Genomic DNA, 15524 nt, shown 5'->3' with positions numbered 1-15524 from the left:
TGTGAAAACAAGAAGTTTACAACAAGTGTGATACATTATGTTGTATTCATTAGGATGTCTTTTGGTTGTGATGTTGCGGCAGCAGCATTCTCCAACAAAACTGCTCATGCTTGCCCAGTCTAGCAGGGGTTTACAAGCAGTAAATCAAACTGATTTGATGAGTTACTGTTTAACTCAGATGTAAACGAAAGAAGCAGGTGCAGAGAGACTGGCGAGGGCTCAGCATCAAAGGCACGGTACCGTGTGGACTCACTGGGGGAAAAAGGCCCAACTGTTACCCTCTACTGGCCCTCATTGTCCTTGACATTTTCTTCACACCTGCCCACCAGCATCCCAGCTGCCCTGGGAGACAAGGTGCCAAATAAGGATCCTTCACCTGACACCTGCTCAGCCATAAAATAAAAAGTGCTGCTGGGACTAATAGTGTTAAATACCATAATATACTGTATATACAATCTCAGGCTCTCCAGAGGGGCTCAGATGTTGCATCTTTAAGCAGTACAATTTCTCCACCAATATGACCAGCAGAAAAAAAAAAAAAACAAAATGGGAACCTAAGGTGCAATAAAAGCAACTGGACATCAGCCTAATGTTGAGCTGGCGAACACCTCAGTAAGCGGCAGTCCCATCTACACTGGGATAATCCCTGAAGAATCACACAATAAAAATGAGTTGAAGCAGGGAGTGGGTTCACAGCACAGCAGTCTTTGATGGTTACTTGGAAACAAGCAGGCAAAGAGGAAAAAAAAAAAAAAAAAAAAAAAAACCCTTCACAACCTTTTGAGTTCCCCTTCCCCCTCCTGGCCTCACCAAATACAACAAGGCAAGCATAACAGCTTTTCCTTTCTTTTCAGTCTTTGAACAATGACCAGAGACTGCCAATAACAGCAAGCTCGCATGTGTGTTAGAGTTGACCCACAATCTCTAAGCAGCCAGGGAACAAGTACTACGTTAACATATACACCGAGTCGGAGCAAACACCCTGGGCTCCATACGCAAGACCATAGTATTATGGAGGGTCATGAAGGCACAAAACAAAAACTTAGTGGGTGACTAGGTGTCAGCCACCCATCAGACTCAGAAGCAGCACTGTCATCTTTTGCAACTCCAACAGGTGGATTCTGATCCCTCCCCCACACACTCACGTGTACCATACAGTCTCGAGTTATACAGGAACAGGAGCAGCAACTTGCCTGGAGCCCGCAGACTTATCCTCCTGAGGGACCTCTTCCTCATCTTCCAACTCCCCCTCTCTCTCCAGGTTCTTCTCTTGCTCCCCCTCCCCCCCGGTACCGTGGACCGCCGACCAGGTCCACCTGACCCACTGCACGGGTGACAGCACAGACCACGGGCTGTAGGACATCGTGCTGGATGCTCCCCGTTTCCACCGCTTGCCTGGGTTGACGCAGTCCACAAGATGGAGAGGGAACCAGACAGAGCTGTTTGTGCGTCTCTCTCTCTCTCTCAGCCTCTCCTTCTGCGTGCTACGGATGTGGCTTTCACAACATCACCAGTCAGACTCTGAGCGACTGCCTCCTCACTTCCTCTGCGCGTGCTCCTCGCCGCCTGCCCTGCTCATCGCACAAGTGCGTTTCTTCCTGGAATAAGCCGCGAGCCATTCGCTGCTGCTCCGGCACACACAGCCTCGGGTCGGTCGAAGCTCAGAATGCCACAGCAGCGATCAGCTGGCTGCCGGATAGCCGCCCCAGCCCGCACCGAGTTTGTCCGTCTCTCCGCCCCCCTCTTTTGACTCTCTCAGGGCTGACCTATTGTCAGAGGAGTAGGGAGGAGGTGCAAGTTTTCCGTTTCAGAAAGAAGCTCTGGCTTCCTGAAATACACTGCTTTAACCCTGTTGCAGACAGCAGTAGCCCCCCCCCCCCCCCCCCATGTGGGAGTAAAGAGGAGAGTTTTGACGGGCGGGGACATTTACAGTTAGTGGTAGTCCCCATCGGGTTCTCATTAACTCGGGAGGAGTAGGTTGCACATGGCTGTTTAGGCTTCAGAGCTGCTATGTAAAAGTGGCAGGGCTGGAAAACTGAGCTTCCCCTTCCCACTCCCATAAACACACACACACACACACACACACACAGCTCAGTTTTTTTCAAAAGGAAAACCACGCCTTAGTTCAAGGGATGACAGTTTAGTGCGACATCTCGAGAGAGAGTGGGTAGTGTGCGTTCCTCATAGTGACTGGACTGCAGGCTCAGGTGTGATGTTGGTTCTCGTTTAGTCTGTGTGGAGCTTGCGTTGTCTTGCGTTTCTCCAGCTTCCTCACTCAGTCCAAAGACATGCGTTTCAGGTAGACTGGCGAGTAACGCGTGTCGCAACCCTGCGATGGCCTAGCATTGAATCTAAGGCGTACCTTACCTAACCGAGCACCCTGATCTTCGGGTGAGGTCACCGGGCCACAGTGACCTTACTTGTACAATCAGTTATCAGCAGTGAGTGAGAAGCGATGAAGCCCGAGACTGAGCCCGATAACCGAGAATCGGATAATACCTGCCAACTGCGACGGATATCTCAGAGTAAGGGTAAGCAACTAGACCAATTATTAACTCAGAAATCAGAATCTGTGGGAAGGACCATCATTGTTGATAAAATGAGGCACAAGTTTATTCTGTCTCATTACAACATGGAGAATAATGGCTGCATTCTCCTGAGGACAGTGCACCATTGTGGCCAAAATCCCGTAGCCGTGTCTCTGATGTCATTTCTTCCTGCACCCATGTCGACGTGTGGTGTAACTGCTATGCTCCATTCGGTATCAGACCGAAATCCACGTTCCAGGAGGTAAAAATATTTGCATTTTATTTATTTAGCAGAAGGCCTTGAAAAGTAAACAACGGGTTAATAGTCATGCCCTATAACTTTAAGATGATGCCCGTATCAATCCTTTACACAGCTACTCCTGCGATGTAATAAATGTTTGTGTGCATCTCCCCCGCCCCAAAAAAAAAAAAAAACCCACTAGGAAGGTTATTAGGAATTGTTGATATTCTGGTAGTTTTATGCGGCTACATCAGCGCATATGAAAGTAACTACTTAAATCACATCTGCAAACATTTCTCCTAACATAAGGTACAAATTGTATTTTCTATGAGATGTACATCACTTTGGAGAAAAGCATCTGCTACATGTATAATTGTATTAGCATTTTTGTACTGTAAGATAATATACCCCTACATTAAATATTTATCCTTAGTTTGAGAACTATGAAGGAAACATGGCAAGGCCTAAATCAAGTGATGCACTTATGACTAAGGGAACTGCTGATCCCATCTTCTGGAAGATGACAATGCAAAGTCTTGCAAGCTGAAGGTTGTTGGCTGAATTTCATCTCGCAACTACTTTTTCAGTACACTTAAGAGAGGTACTTGCCCCAAACTTCTCCCATAAAACTACCCAGGTACACAACAGTATTAGCTGGAGTGCAGAACCCACCAACACATGTAATGGATGATTCATTAATTTTCAGGGCCTTTGAAACAATACTTTCTATATCAGCCTACATTTGCTGCAGGGGCCTCACACAACCCACACATGTACACAGCTCAGAAGTGCTTTGTTAAAACCAGGCCAAAGAGCTTGTTCTCCATAACACGTCAGCTGTAATTAATCTGATTATGCATCGATTCACATTCAATTCAGCTTGAAAGACCGTATTTTTTTTTATCCCCCAGAAGAGAGAAAGGGATGCACATTAACATGTCAGTATCTATGGAGAAGACCATGGTAACAGCACAGAAAGAAGCCCGTGTGCCATAATTCGTAAGGAACGTTCTATGGGCACATGTAGATTACTCCATGAGAAGAAGTGATCTATGACAAGTTTTGCATGCAAGTTTATGACAAAGAAATGGTTTGAAGCCTCATGCCAGCTATGGTCAGCAATGCTCTGGAATCAGATGAATACAGATGATTGTTGCCTAGTTTTTACCATGTAAATTATTTTGAGGTATACCGTATTTTCACCCTGCTCCTCCTTTACCATATCCCAATTTAGTGAGGTGTCCCGCCTTCCTAATTACTGGGTGTCCGTGTAAAGTACAAACCCTCGCTGGAAGAGTTCTCAGATGGTTTCACCAAGCCCTTTGGCTTATCCCCAACACCAGACTCCTTCGCCTTCCTCAGCAAAAAGACATACCAAGAGGAAAAAAAAAAAAAGCCGGAGGAAGCGGGGCCGGGGTGAGCTAGAACCCAAAGCCAACACTCAAAATGAATACTTGAGGCATGCCAGCACTTCACAGACACTGGTTTTACTTAAATCCTCACCATGCCCTTGCCCTTCATTAACCCGTGTGTTTTGCTGCTCCGACCAGCCAGACGGCAGCAGTCAAGGCCTCAGCCTCCAGCTCATTTTGGTCCTTGAGAGAATGTTCCTGAACCCGCTTGTCATTTTGATGCACACTCCAACATCTGAACCAACAGATACTCAACCCCAAAACAGGTTCATAGCCAAAAGCCACCTGTTGAACTCTTACCCATAGTCTTCAGCGTCACATCGAAGGTGAAACAGGCTGCTTACTTACCACACCCCAGCAGCCCTTGGTCCTAAAAACAAGATTTACTTGCATTTTGTTACTTAAGTCATGTGCCCACCATTTCTCCACTGTTTTATTGCATTAAAATTAGAAGAGACAAAGGGGACTGACTTGGGGCTGTACCAGTACTAATGTGTTTCAGTCTGAACCATCCCTTTCCGGTGGCCAGAAAGAAGTCACACCCTTTTACCTCACCTTGCTCGTGCTCCAGCACCCTCAGTATGCACACAGTGCGCGGCACCTCCGCCGCAGCCCGTTCGTGCTAGAAAGGCCTTTGGTGAGGTTATGGAGCTAGATGTTTACATAACCTGGCTGTCTTCTATTTGTAGAACAAAGAAAAGCAGAGCAGGGCGCGAGGAGTCGGGGAAGCTTACATAAGACACGTTTCAGTTGAGCTTGAAGTGGTTCCACACGGTGCTGAGCACGAGGCCAAGGATCCCGCAAAGCCCAGGCGCCAGGCACAGAAGCCGAAAGCAGAACGCAGGAGTAGCCGTAGAACAAGTCCAGTAAAGACAGCCAGGCTACAGCCTGCCATCGTTCCCTACCGGCAATCTCGGTCGGCAAGAGGCAGCGATGCTGAGAAACCACAAGGAGCTGTTTTTAAACAAACAACAACCTCTTTGCCAGGGATTGGAAAAGCTGGCATCTTTGAACTGCCCGAGGAATCGTACAGAAGTCTGGAATGAAGCTGGGGCTGAAACGCTGATACACAAGTCAAATAAAACCCAAACTGTACTGACCAGACTTTATAGAAGAAGGGGGGGAGGGGGGGGATTTTAGAAAGTATTCTTATTTGAACAGCGAAACTGAAGACAAAACCACCAGATCCGTTTTAACGGCCTTTTATCTCCATTTATAAACGCTGTCATTACAGGAAATGCTGCAGTACATTTCACCGGAATGCGGAGGATTTCACCATAGTACTTTCCTCTGACTGAAACACTCCTATAACAACAAGTGACTCATTTCATTCAAATCTTTCAAATGCACCAAACCATTGGTTAGTTGCAAAATTCATCACCAGCATGCCATCTCCTCAAGTCACATGACTGAAAAGCCATTTTACTGGTTCAGAGTTATGTTTCATATAGAAAAATGTCTCCCCCTCCTGCCCATTTAAAGTAGACACTCCTCTCCATTTACCACTCATGATCATTTTAGGTACTTTTAAACTGAACACTAAATACCATAAGAACCTGTTTTGACAACAATAAAGCTAACATCTGTTAAATTAATATTCAGTTACATGCCCACCCCAGCAACACAGACCTTGGGTTTATTTATAACGACAACCTCTACAGCAAAAAAAAAAAAAAAAAAAATTAAGCAATTGTGAAAAGCTAGAGGAAAGGTTATAAATGGAAATGACACATATAACCTTTGAAAGATAATATCATGTGCGACTGTCAGTGGATTTACATTTATTCATTTAGCTGACACTTTTCTTCAAAGCAGCTTACAATGTTAAGATTACAATCATTTACCCATTTATACAGCTGGGTAATTTTACTGGCACAATTTAGGGTAAGTACCGTGCTAAAGGGTACTACAGCTGAAGATGAGGCTCAAACCTGCAACCTTTTGGTCCAAAGGCAGGCGCTCTAACTACTACACTGCCAGCTGATTTACTGTTTTACTGAAAAATGCTGTGAGTAATTCAGAGTTATGAGTGACAGTACACACTACAGTCTCTGCCTCATTCTGTACTGTTATAGTAATCTAAACTAATATTTTATATAATGCATTTAAAGGCATCGTCTCAAAGTCCTTTACAATAAGGAAAGATGTATAGATTACCACTCTGTAGCAACTTTCGGCCAGTAACGGGTCATCAGTTCATCTGGCTTGTCTTTGGACAGGGGAAAGCAGAGGAAACCCAACTGGCTGAGCTCGATTTGAAACCATGTTTGAACAGACAGCCCAGGACCTGCAAGATGCCCACTACAATACTGCACAATCTGTAAACAATAGAATAAAACAAACAAAAAAAAGGAGAAAAGTAAGAGAAGGGGACAGAAAAGAAAGAGCATGTGTTATGTACAAATCAGTTTTGAACATGTGGATCTTAAGCATGGATTTAAAGGAGGTTCTGAGATTCTGAACTAAATTTAGAATAGGATTTTCTCTCTTTAAAAGGAGGGAATTTTACATGTTAATTGGTGGGGGGTTCAAGAGTGACGCCAAGGAAGTTATGCACCACTTATTTTTTCCCCCCGTTTTAATTAATAGTGATGAGTTTGATAATTCACTTTAAAAGCAGATTTTCAGCAACAGATTGCATTCGCTTTATGAAGGAGGAATAAAACAGCATAATAGGCTGTAAGAGAATGTGAAGGGGATGCACAGTCAGGACTCAGCCTTGACAACACTCTGGTTAGACACCACTTGCCTCTTGCTCCATTACACCAAACTGAAAACCAGCATCATGCCATGAGCAGTCTGAGAGCAACCATCAACCATTTACCAATTCTAGCAGGACATTTCAGCCAGTCAGCCACTGCTAATTCTTTGATTTACATAACTGGTTATGTAATCAAAAGGACAAGACCTTAATACTGTACTTCCATTTCATGCTGTATGTACATTTAATGCTCGAGTGTCTGGTAAGCATGAGAAACAACTGACACCTACTGGTCAATTGGAATATTTACCACATTTCGTGTGACGCACCACGCTCACCCCCACTGAGGTGATAGTGTCCCACTCAGCTATTGGGACAATGGGGGTGGAAGAACAGTGTGAGAGCACTGATTGCTCTTCTAACAGTCACATTACACACAAACATTAGTTTCACCTGATTAGACAGTGATTTTCCTGCTTACACACAGTCCTAAGGTATGTCCGTTTCATGCGTATAGGACAGGTGACAGTGTTATAGGCAAGAGACACCCGAGTAACAATCAGCAGTGCAGGACAGGACAGATCAGGCACCAACCTTCACCATACTGAAGGTGAAGCAATGAGTACTTTTATGATACAACTTTCAAAAGCAAGACACATTAGTAATCAAAGCAGGAAAACACGACCCAGACTGAAGGTTAAATTGTTTAGAAAGAATTTTTTAAATGTCAATGACTAAAAAAAATGACAAAATATTAGAGAAGAAAACGAATTTTCATCTGTGCGGGTTGAAAGCCAACGATCTTTCAGCCCTGTCTCGTTCCAGCCATTTAATATCCTGCAACGGGAGGCATTGGATTCACCGACGGCTCTGTACGGACACACGTGTCAAAAAACACAACTCCGTTTTGTAGGGTAGGCTACACTCCATGGTGCACGCACACCGTTATCTCAGCGTCTTCATGTTCCCAAGCAATAACGTCTCACACACAGTAAGCGATGGTTCCATCAACACCAAGGAGAAGCGAAACACCTTCCACTTCCTTCCGAACACCTTTGAACGCTTAAGGAAACGTACGGAATTGACAGCCACCGATATACAATACAGAGGGCATGGTGGCACAGCGGGTTTGCCCTGTTTTTCTAGGTGTGTCCCCTCCCCCCTCCTGCCCTGTGTTGCCGGGTTAGGCTCCGGCTCGCTGAAACCCCACTTGGGACAAGTGGTTTCAGTCTGTGTATGAGAGAGAGAGAGAGAGAGAGACTTACAATACTGTGAAACCCCGACACAGCGACCTGAGCACTGAGAATTTGACTTTACAAGGAGGATGAAGACCACCTACAGTACAGGTGACCAGGCATTTGTTCGCTTAAAGGGCAGAATCTGCACCTGAGCAGCGCAAGATATTTACAATGATCCATTTAGCAGACATCAATTCATGGTGATTTACACTGGTAGATACACTATGCTCCCTATAGTGATTCACCCTTCTGTAGAGCAGAGCAGAGCAAAACACACACACACACACACACACACACACACACACACACACACGTTAGATTACATAACACCGCAAGTCGCTTCGCAGCGCAGGAACTAAACGAATGAAAAACTGGAGCATGCACAAAGAACAGCTCACATAAAATCACCCTGAGCAAGGAAGGGCCTGACATGTAAATTACACATTAACATACAAGGGGGTCATGGCCCCACACACACACACACACACACACACCTCGTCAAAAATTCAATACCCACATTTACATAAAACCTTGGCAGCAAAACCACATGCATGTGTTTTATCATGTATGAACCACAGCAAATATTCACCGATCTATTCAAAAGCCCCGAACCAACGTTACCTCGCTGTACAGGCATATTACCAGCTTTTGATAAAGAGTAAACTTAAAATGACGAGAAGCAGAAGGACGTCATTATGAATGCAGGAAAGTAGAGGAAAATAAATTTTAAGTCTCGCTAAGCTCAATGGGAGACTAAATTTATCAATTTGGGGTTTTCCTACAAATGGCAGCATCCAAACCACGTTCCAGTATTTGAGGAGACTCAGACTGCTGTTCTCATGACTGATACGATGGCACCATGAGTCACGAGATGGCATGAGGTCACCGCAGCGCCACTGGGGCTTTTAGAGAGGAAGTCAAACTCATATCTGGCTTCTCTCAAGGTGTTAAACTCGGTCATAAAGATTTCTGACTCCAAGCGCTGCCCCGCAATAGAAATTCCATTTTGGGTAAATGAATAACTAGGAAACGACATCTCAAACTTCCATCAAGCGTAAGGATTTCCTCGGCCGTATTCAGGTCACTGAAGTCCCGGAGTGACTTTTTGTTCGTATTAAAGTTATTAGCAGCGGCTCCTAAAGGGGATTCAAAAACGAGTAAAGTGGTTCGCCAACACGTCAGAGCGAAGCAGCTTATTGGTGTCACCGTTCAAAGAGAAAACGAAATTCAGATGACCTGCAGTGCATTTCTACTCTTCATATTTACATTTATTAGTTTAGCTGACACTATTCAGCAAAGCAATTTACCATGTTAGTCTGCCTACCAGTATTTAGCAATTTGTAACAGCTGGGTCATTTTTACTGGAGCAATTTGGGGTGATGTACCTTCCTCAAGGATGGTACTGCAGTAGGTGGGATTCGAACCAGCAACCTTCAGGTCCGAATCAGCAGCTCTAAGAGCTACCCTATTAGCTGCCCACTAGAAGGACTAACACTACGGAAACGAGCAGATGACCGCAGCCATGGACGCCAGTCACACAAACGGGGGATGAAGAGTATCAGTAATGTGCTGAGCACAGACCCGTATTACTGGCCACATTTTGTGGCCTGATCTGACCCAGACAGACACACGCACAGTCTGAAACTCCTTGTCCTGATCCTAACCCAGCAACACAGTGCGCAAGGCTGGAGGGGACACACCCAGGATGGGATGCCAGTCCATCGCAAGGCACCCCAAGCGGGACTCGAACCCCAGACCCACCAGAGAGCAGGACCCGGTCAAACCCGCTGCGCCACTGTACCCCCTACCATTCGTTCATTAAGCACTCAGATCGGCACGTGGGTCAACTCCGAGGGCACGACTGTCAACCATGAAGGGTGCGTAGGACCACGGGGGGTCAGTATTGGAAAAAGGTCATTCAAATGTGTCAACAAATCCAGTTGTCAAATTGCTTTCGTGACAAAGGACTCAGCGACACACAGGTTTTAGGGACACAGCTGGAGGATGACTCGTGCACAGCAGAGGGGGGAGGAGAACACCGCTATCCTAGACGCACCGCTTCTATTTGACAGCTACTACAAGCAGCGACCTCCAGCCTGGTCTTGCATCCGCAGCACTGGAAATGGACCGCGCCGGTTCTGCCTCCCCTCAGATAAAGGCTCCCTAACAAACCCGGTCCCATCAGCTAAAAATAGAAAGGCTCTCCGCTGAAGCTTTGTACTGCTCCACTTCTTATCCCACCGCTGAGCTGCAGAACCAAGAGCGAGACCGCTGACCGCCTTCTACCGGCATGCCAGCATTTCAGCACGTTCTCCGAGATGCTCCTCAAAACAAACACACAACAACCAAAACTTAATGGCACAGCTCTGTCTGCATGATTCTCTCTCTCTCTCTCTCTCTCTCTCTCTCTCTCTCATATATAACCATGGAGCCACTACCCCACTAATTCAGCATCTCACACTAAAATTGTTCTAAAGTCTCCTCATGTTATTGAGCAATCAATCAATAAATTTTAAGAAGGACCTCGTCAAATCACGGTTAAAATCTCAGCAGTTGGAGTTATTTAGTGGACAGTTGGCAGCTGCTTTCGGACACAGATGTCGCAGGTTTGAATCCCACCTCCAGCTGTAGTACCCTTGAGCAAGGTACTCACCCTAAATTGCTCCAGTGAAAGTACCCAGCTGTATTAAAGGGTAAACAACTGGAGGTAGAGAAACGCAATCACTCGAGTCATAATTAGGGTAAATGTACATTATTTAACATTGTTTATGCACAGACCGCTGAGTCCTGCCTTGGGTATTCAAGCGTTCGGTTTCCTCCAGCAGATCCAAGTCCTCCAGCTGTGTTATCAGGAGGCCGATTTACATTGCAGCCAACCTTCGAATCAAATCGCCATGCCATTTGCCTACAGGTCACCGCTGTCCATCTTCAGGCAAATCAGTTTCCCAGATTTTTAAACAGCTGACCTTGGACATCCTTGCACTACTCCAACAGAGCCAGCAGGTTTTCTTCTAGCCTGCTTGGGTTAAAAATGTCTCTTTCAGAAGCAGGACATGTAGAGTTCCTTTGCATGTGCTTGTAAACCCCCCCAACTGGCTGGATGGCGATGATGGGCTGATGCCTTGGGTCCACTGCATTTGTAAAATGCCACCGGAAGTACATTCCAAGAAGGTTCTACCCAAAGGCTCAACACCACCATGTCGGAATTCTGAATTTCCCTAAGAAGGGCAACAACACAGGGGGTAAGTTATTGACTTGACCCTCCCAACAAGTCATTTTGCACATTTCTATTGTTATTCTATTTCTCAGCCGCAAATGAGCAAAGGCCGTTTCCTTTCCAACAGAGCACTATGAGCAGTGCAGCTCCTGGTCATCATTCCTAGACTCAAAGCAGTTTGACAACAGCAGCCTTCCTCCAAATGCGCTCTGGGGGCTCGTCTCCTCTGCACGCGTAGAGCACGGACGCAAGACGGGGACGAGCTGACCCTCGTTTCTCCAATTACCACGGTAAGGAAGGAGCGAATTCGTGATGATGAGCCCAGCAAAGGGATTATCCTCTCGCTGCTCCGAACGCTCCGTCGGGCCGAAGACGGACGTTAGAACCGGAGCGTCAGCCAGTTTGCCCCAGCGATGTCGGGAGCGGTACAACTGAGGGCACTCGCAGTCGCTGAAGTCGAGAGCGTTGAGCGTAAAGGATTCGAGCTCTACTGGAAGCTTCGAGATGTCGCAGTAATTTAGGGAGAAGGGCATTTTAAGGAGCATCAGGCATTTCACAGACAGATGATGCAGAGGCAGGGCATAAAACAGATAGATGGTCCCGAAGCGAGACCATAAAGCTGATGGATGTCGTCCAAGCGAGACCATAAAACTGCCTGCGAGGACGAACCTATTTATTGGCCCGGTACCATAAAAAGAAGGTACTTGTTCCCCTCAAGGTGCCCCAGCAGTTTGGGGAAAGCACCGATCGCATGTTAAAAATTAAAGCGAGATTCCCAGCCGTTTCTCCTTTGCCCATCAGCTGATAACTGGACAAGCAGACAGGCCCTACAACAGAGGTGCAGATCCCAAGAGACACACACATACATACGACTACGTGCCACACTTGCCATTTCCTCCGTGCAATTTAATAAGTATTTTCCAGGGTAAAACAAGCCCATGGTAGCGCGATCCTTTATCACCTCATATTCCTTCGTGCATGTGTGTGTCCATGTGCCTGTCTACATCTGCGGTGCAGAATGCTGCAGCACATCTTGGAAATTAAAACTTGCCAACAGAAAGTGTGTGTGTGTGTCTGGGAGGGTGCTGGGGGACTGGAACAAAAGCAGCAAGTCACCATGAGCAACAGTCCCCAGTGAAGAAAAGGACAAGCATGAGGGTTGCACTCCCTCGAAGGCCTGGGAACGAGAGCGGTTAAGGAGCCCCGTTAAGCCCAGGCTCCATCTCCGCAAGCCGCCAAATTCGACACTGCCTCCGAACACTCTTGACGCTCCTAAGCGCGACAACAAGCACGGAGCAGAAGCGAAGGGCCAAGCAGTGACAAGAACCTCACATCATCACCGTGTATTAAATGGTGACCTTTACATTTAAATAAGCAAGAGTACACAGCGTGGGGGGAAAAAAACCGAGGTCGCGATACAAACGGCGCATCCCTAACATCAGGCTAGAAACGGAGTCCCGTACTCACACGCTGCCGTGCTTGACCCGCGGGGGGTCGGCATCTCCGCGGCTCTTCCTGTGCTGGCCGAGCGAGCCCCCCATGGCCGCGTCCCAGCCTCCCCGCCTCACCGGCCACACGGGCTGAGCATTGTGTGCCTGCCGCGGGACCCCCGGCGGCCCACCAGCTCCTGCACCCGTCCCTGCTTTTCTGGACCGCCCCCTGCGCTCCTCCCCCTCCTCGCTCCCTCTCTCTCTCACTCCATCCTCGTTCCCCACAGCACAGGTCGGATTCCCTCTCAGGGAATTGAGACACACACACACACACACACACACACACACACTCCACAGGACGCTGGTGCCGAGGAGGAAGGCTCTACAAGGCACTGGCCCCGGGGCCCCTTCTCCCACCGTGAGAAAAGCGGAGTCTCTCCGGAGGGCCATTATGCTGCACGGGGAGCCACGGCCCACTTCTCACGTCGGGAGGTCACGCGGGTCGGAGGTCAAAGGGCAGCACAGCTCCAACCCAGCTCGCACAACGGAGAGCGCAGGAGTTGCGGTAACCGTTTCAGAGAGAGGGGAACCTAGAAGCCTGGCAACACTCACCCCCTGCATCACACTGCACATCGTTCGAAGGCCTCATACACCACATACGTTCATTCATAAGCAAGGGCTCAGAGGGCGCGATCAATTTTTAAACCGGTCGGGCGGAGGCGTGGAAGTAAAAATAAAGTCGGTTAATAATTCAGCGAAGTTTCTCCTTCCCTCGACTCAACAAAGCACGCGGCTCCATCAAAGCGGCACGTTCACCGAACGGCACACGAGCGCGAACTGCCCCGAACTCACTAAAGCAAGACACCGACGCGGCGTCCCCTCCCAGAGGTAGGATTTTCACAGAGCGCGGGGTGGCGTCCCACCCGGGCTGCACCGAGCCCGAAGGCCTGTGCTTCCGGGATGTGCTCCGGACCAGTCAGCCTGCAATATCGCATGAAGCGAGTGACATTCCAGACGGGCCCTGAACTACGACTTACGCATTAATATGAGTTGTTCATATATGCAGGTAGGCATATTTCAACAGTACATCCTTACGGGGATGAAGTCAAAGCTAGAGCTGGTCCACAGGGAGCGCCGAGTCGCCCGGTCGCTCCACCGCGGCGAACACGTGCCCGCCGCCGCGGAAGGGCCGAGAAGCACGAGGATCCCAGACCGAGACGTTCAGCGCAACGGAACCGCAGCTCCCCAATTAGCCTACCTTTGAGAAAGCGGGAGACAATCTCAGTTTCAGTTTGGGATCGCTTGTACTTCCAAAAGTACTGCCTCACGGCGGCCTGGTGGCACCTTTCGAACCCTTCGCAGAAATTACACCATCTTACATCACATTCTATGTATTCAGATGTAAAAGTGTTGGATACGATAACCACGTCATAGAGACTCGTGCACAGATGAACACGGCACCCATTCCCACTCGTAACACAACCATACAACGTGCTCTCGCCGCGTACGAAGTCTTCTCTCACGGTCCGAAAGGCGGGCTTCCCCACGATTGGAGACGGATCTCATTAAAACACAGTTCTCTTTCAATATTTATGAACAAAACCGCACGCTGCTGTTCTTCTAAGTCTGCACCGGAACATGACAGGAAGATCTCTTAGTAGTTCAGCGATTTATTCATTTAGCTGATCATCTAAAGCAAATTACAGTGATTTATCCTGGGTGACTTTTACTGGATTCAGGGCACAATTCAGGCCAAGTACCATCTCCAATCAAGCCCAAGACGTTACCAGGGTAAGCGCAATGTCAGGTTGTACCACCACGCCACACTCTGCCCCTGTACTACAATACTACTGATAATACTATAGTATAACTTGGGGAGGAATGAGTCACGACGCATTGCTGCGGAACAATGTACCCGTCACTCCGAATTACAATGTCGACAAAATCACACGCATAAGACTTCGGAGCACCGATTCCCATCCCCTCATGTACTTCGTTTCATGGATTCAGCAGCTGAAGCACATCCATCTCAGTCCAACGTGACCCTGAGACACTATGTAGGTAAAAGAATTACATGCTACAGAAGCCCGAATGAATATACGCTGAAAAGGTCACTGAAGGGCAGCGCGTGCCTCCATCCTTCGAGTAGCAACGCTTTACCTTGGCTGCGAGACGACTCCAAAGATACAGAGAAAAACATGTCTTAGACCGAAGGAAACGGCAAAGACCAATAAAAAGACCAAGCAAAGGCACTCAGAGAAGCACCAGTAACCGAGATGTCTGTTATTTTCAGACAACATGCTGTAACAATGTTTTTTAAAAAATAAATTTTAAAAAAAGTATTAACATCAGTATAAGAACCCAAGACCTGAGTCATCTGCAGTGTGTTGAGTATTGGCTGATTGCATATGTGCTTTCAATGACTGACACAAAACTGAACCTCATTAGCTGATTGTTTCATAGACTTTACCAGCCTATAGCTGCTTAATTAGGACATTTATTGCTCTAAACTGAATAAGCGGGAAAGAAAATGGATGGATGATTCCTCCCTTGTTAAGAGTGGCACCTGATGCTTGTTAGTGAACTCAATACCTACTTGTATCCTTTTCCATGATTTTTTTTAAGTCAAATTACAAATCTTACCTTTCACTAAACTAGATTTCAGTAAAAAGTCTGAACATCACACTTTTATATGGCCACACTTAGAACTTTACTGTACCACATATATAACCTTTTTTATACAGCTGGCTTTTTATT

General features: G+C 47.1%; 1 protein-coding gene across 3 annotated transcripts in view; it reads right to left on the bottom strand.

The window, feature by feature from the left end:
- LOC108940396 (transforming acidic coiled-coil-containing protein 1-like) overlaps positions 1-15113 on the bottom strand; it is a 35914-nt gene extending 20801 nt beyond the window's left edge. For 2 of the 3 annotated variants that reach the window (XR_003798040.1, XM_018762551.2), the window contains exon 1: positions 1194-1732. Coding sequence is in view for 2 of the 3 variants with exons in the window: in XM_018762551.2 (XP_018618067.2) it covers positions 1194-1363 (170 nt within the window). In the remaining variant the exon portion in view is untranslated. Of the gene's footprint in view, positions 1-1193; positions 1733-14927 lie in introns of those variants that run through there. The other variant, XM_029256865.1, reaches the window with a different exon arrangement.
- Positions 15114-15524: the final 411 nt, after the last annotated feature.

The sequence above is a fragment of the Scleropages formosus genome, chromosome 12, assembly GCF_900964775.1.
Source record: "Scleropages formosus chromosome 12, fSclFor1.1, whole genome shotgun sequence".
NCBI lineage: Eukaryota > Metazoa > Chordata > Actinopteri > Osteoglossiformes > Osteoglossidae > Scleropages > Scleropages formosus.
Note: the sequence above shows the minus strand (reverse complement) of the source record. Positions and strands in the feature narration are given on the sequence as shown.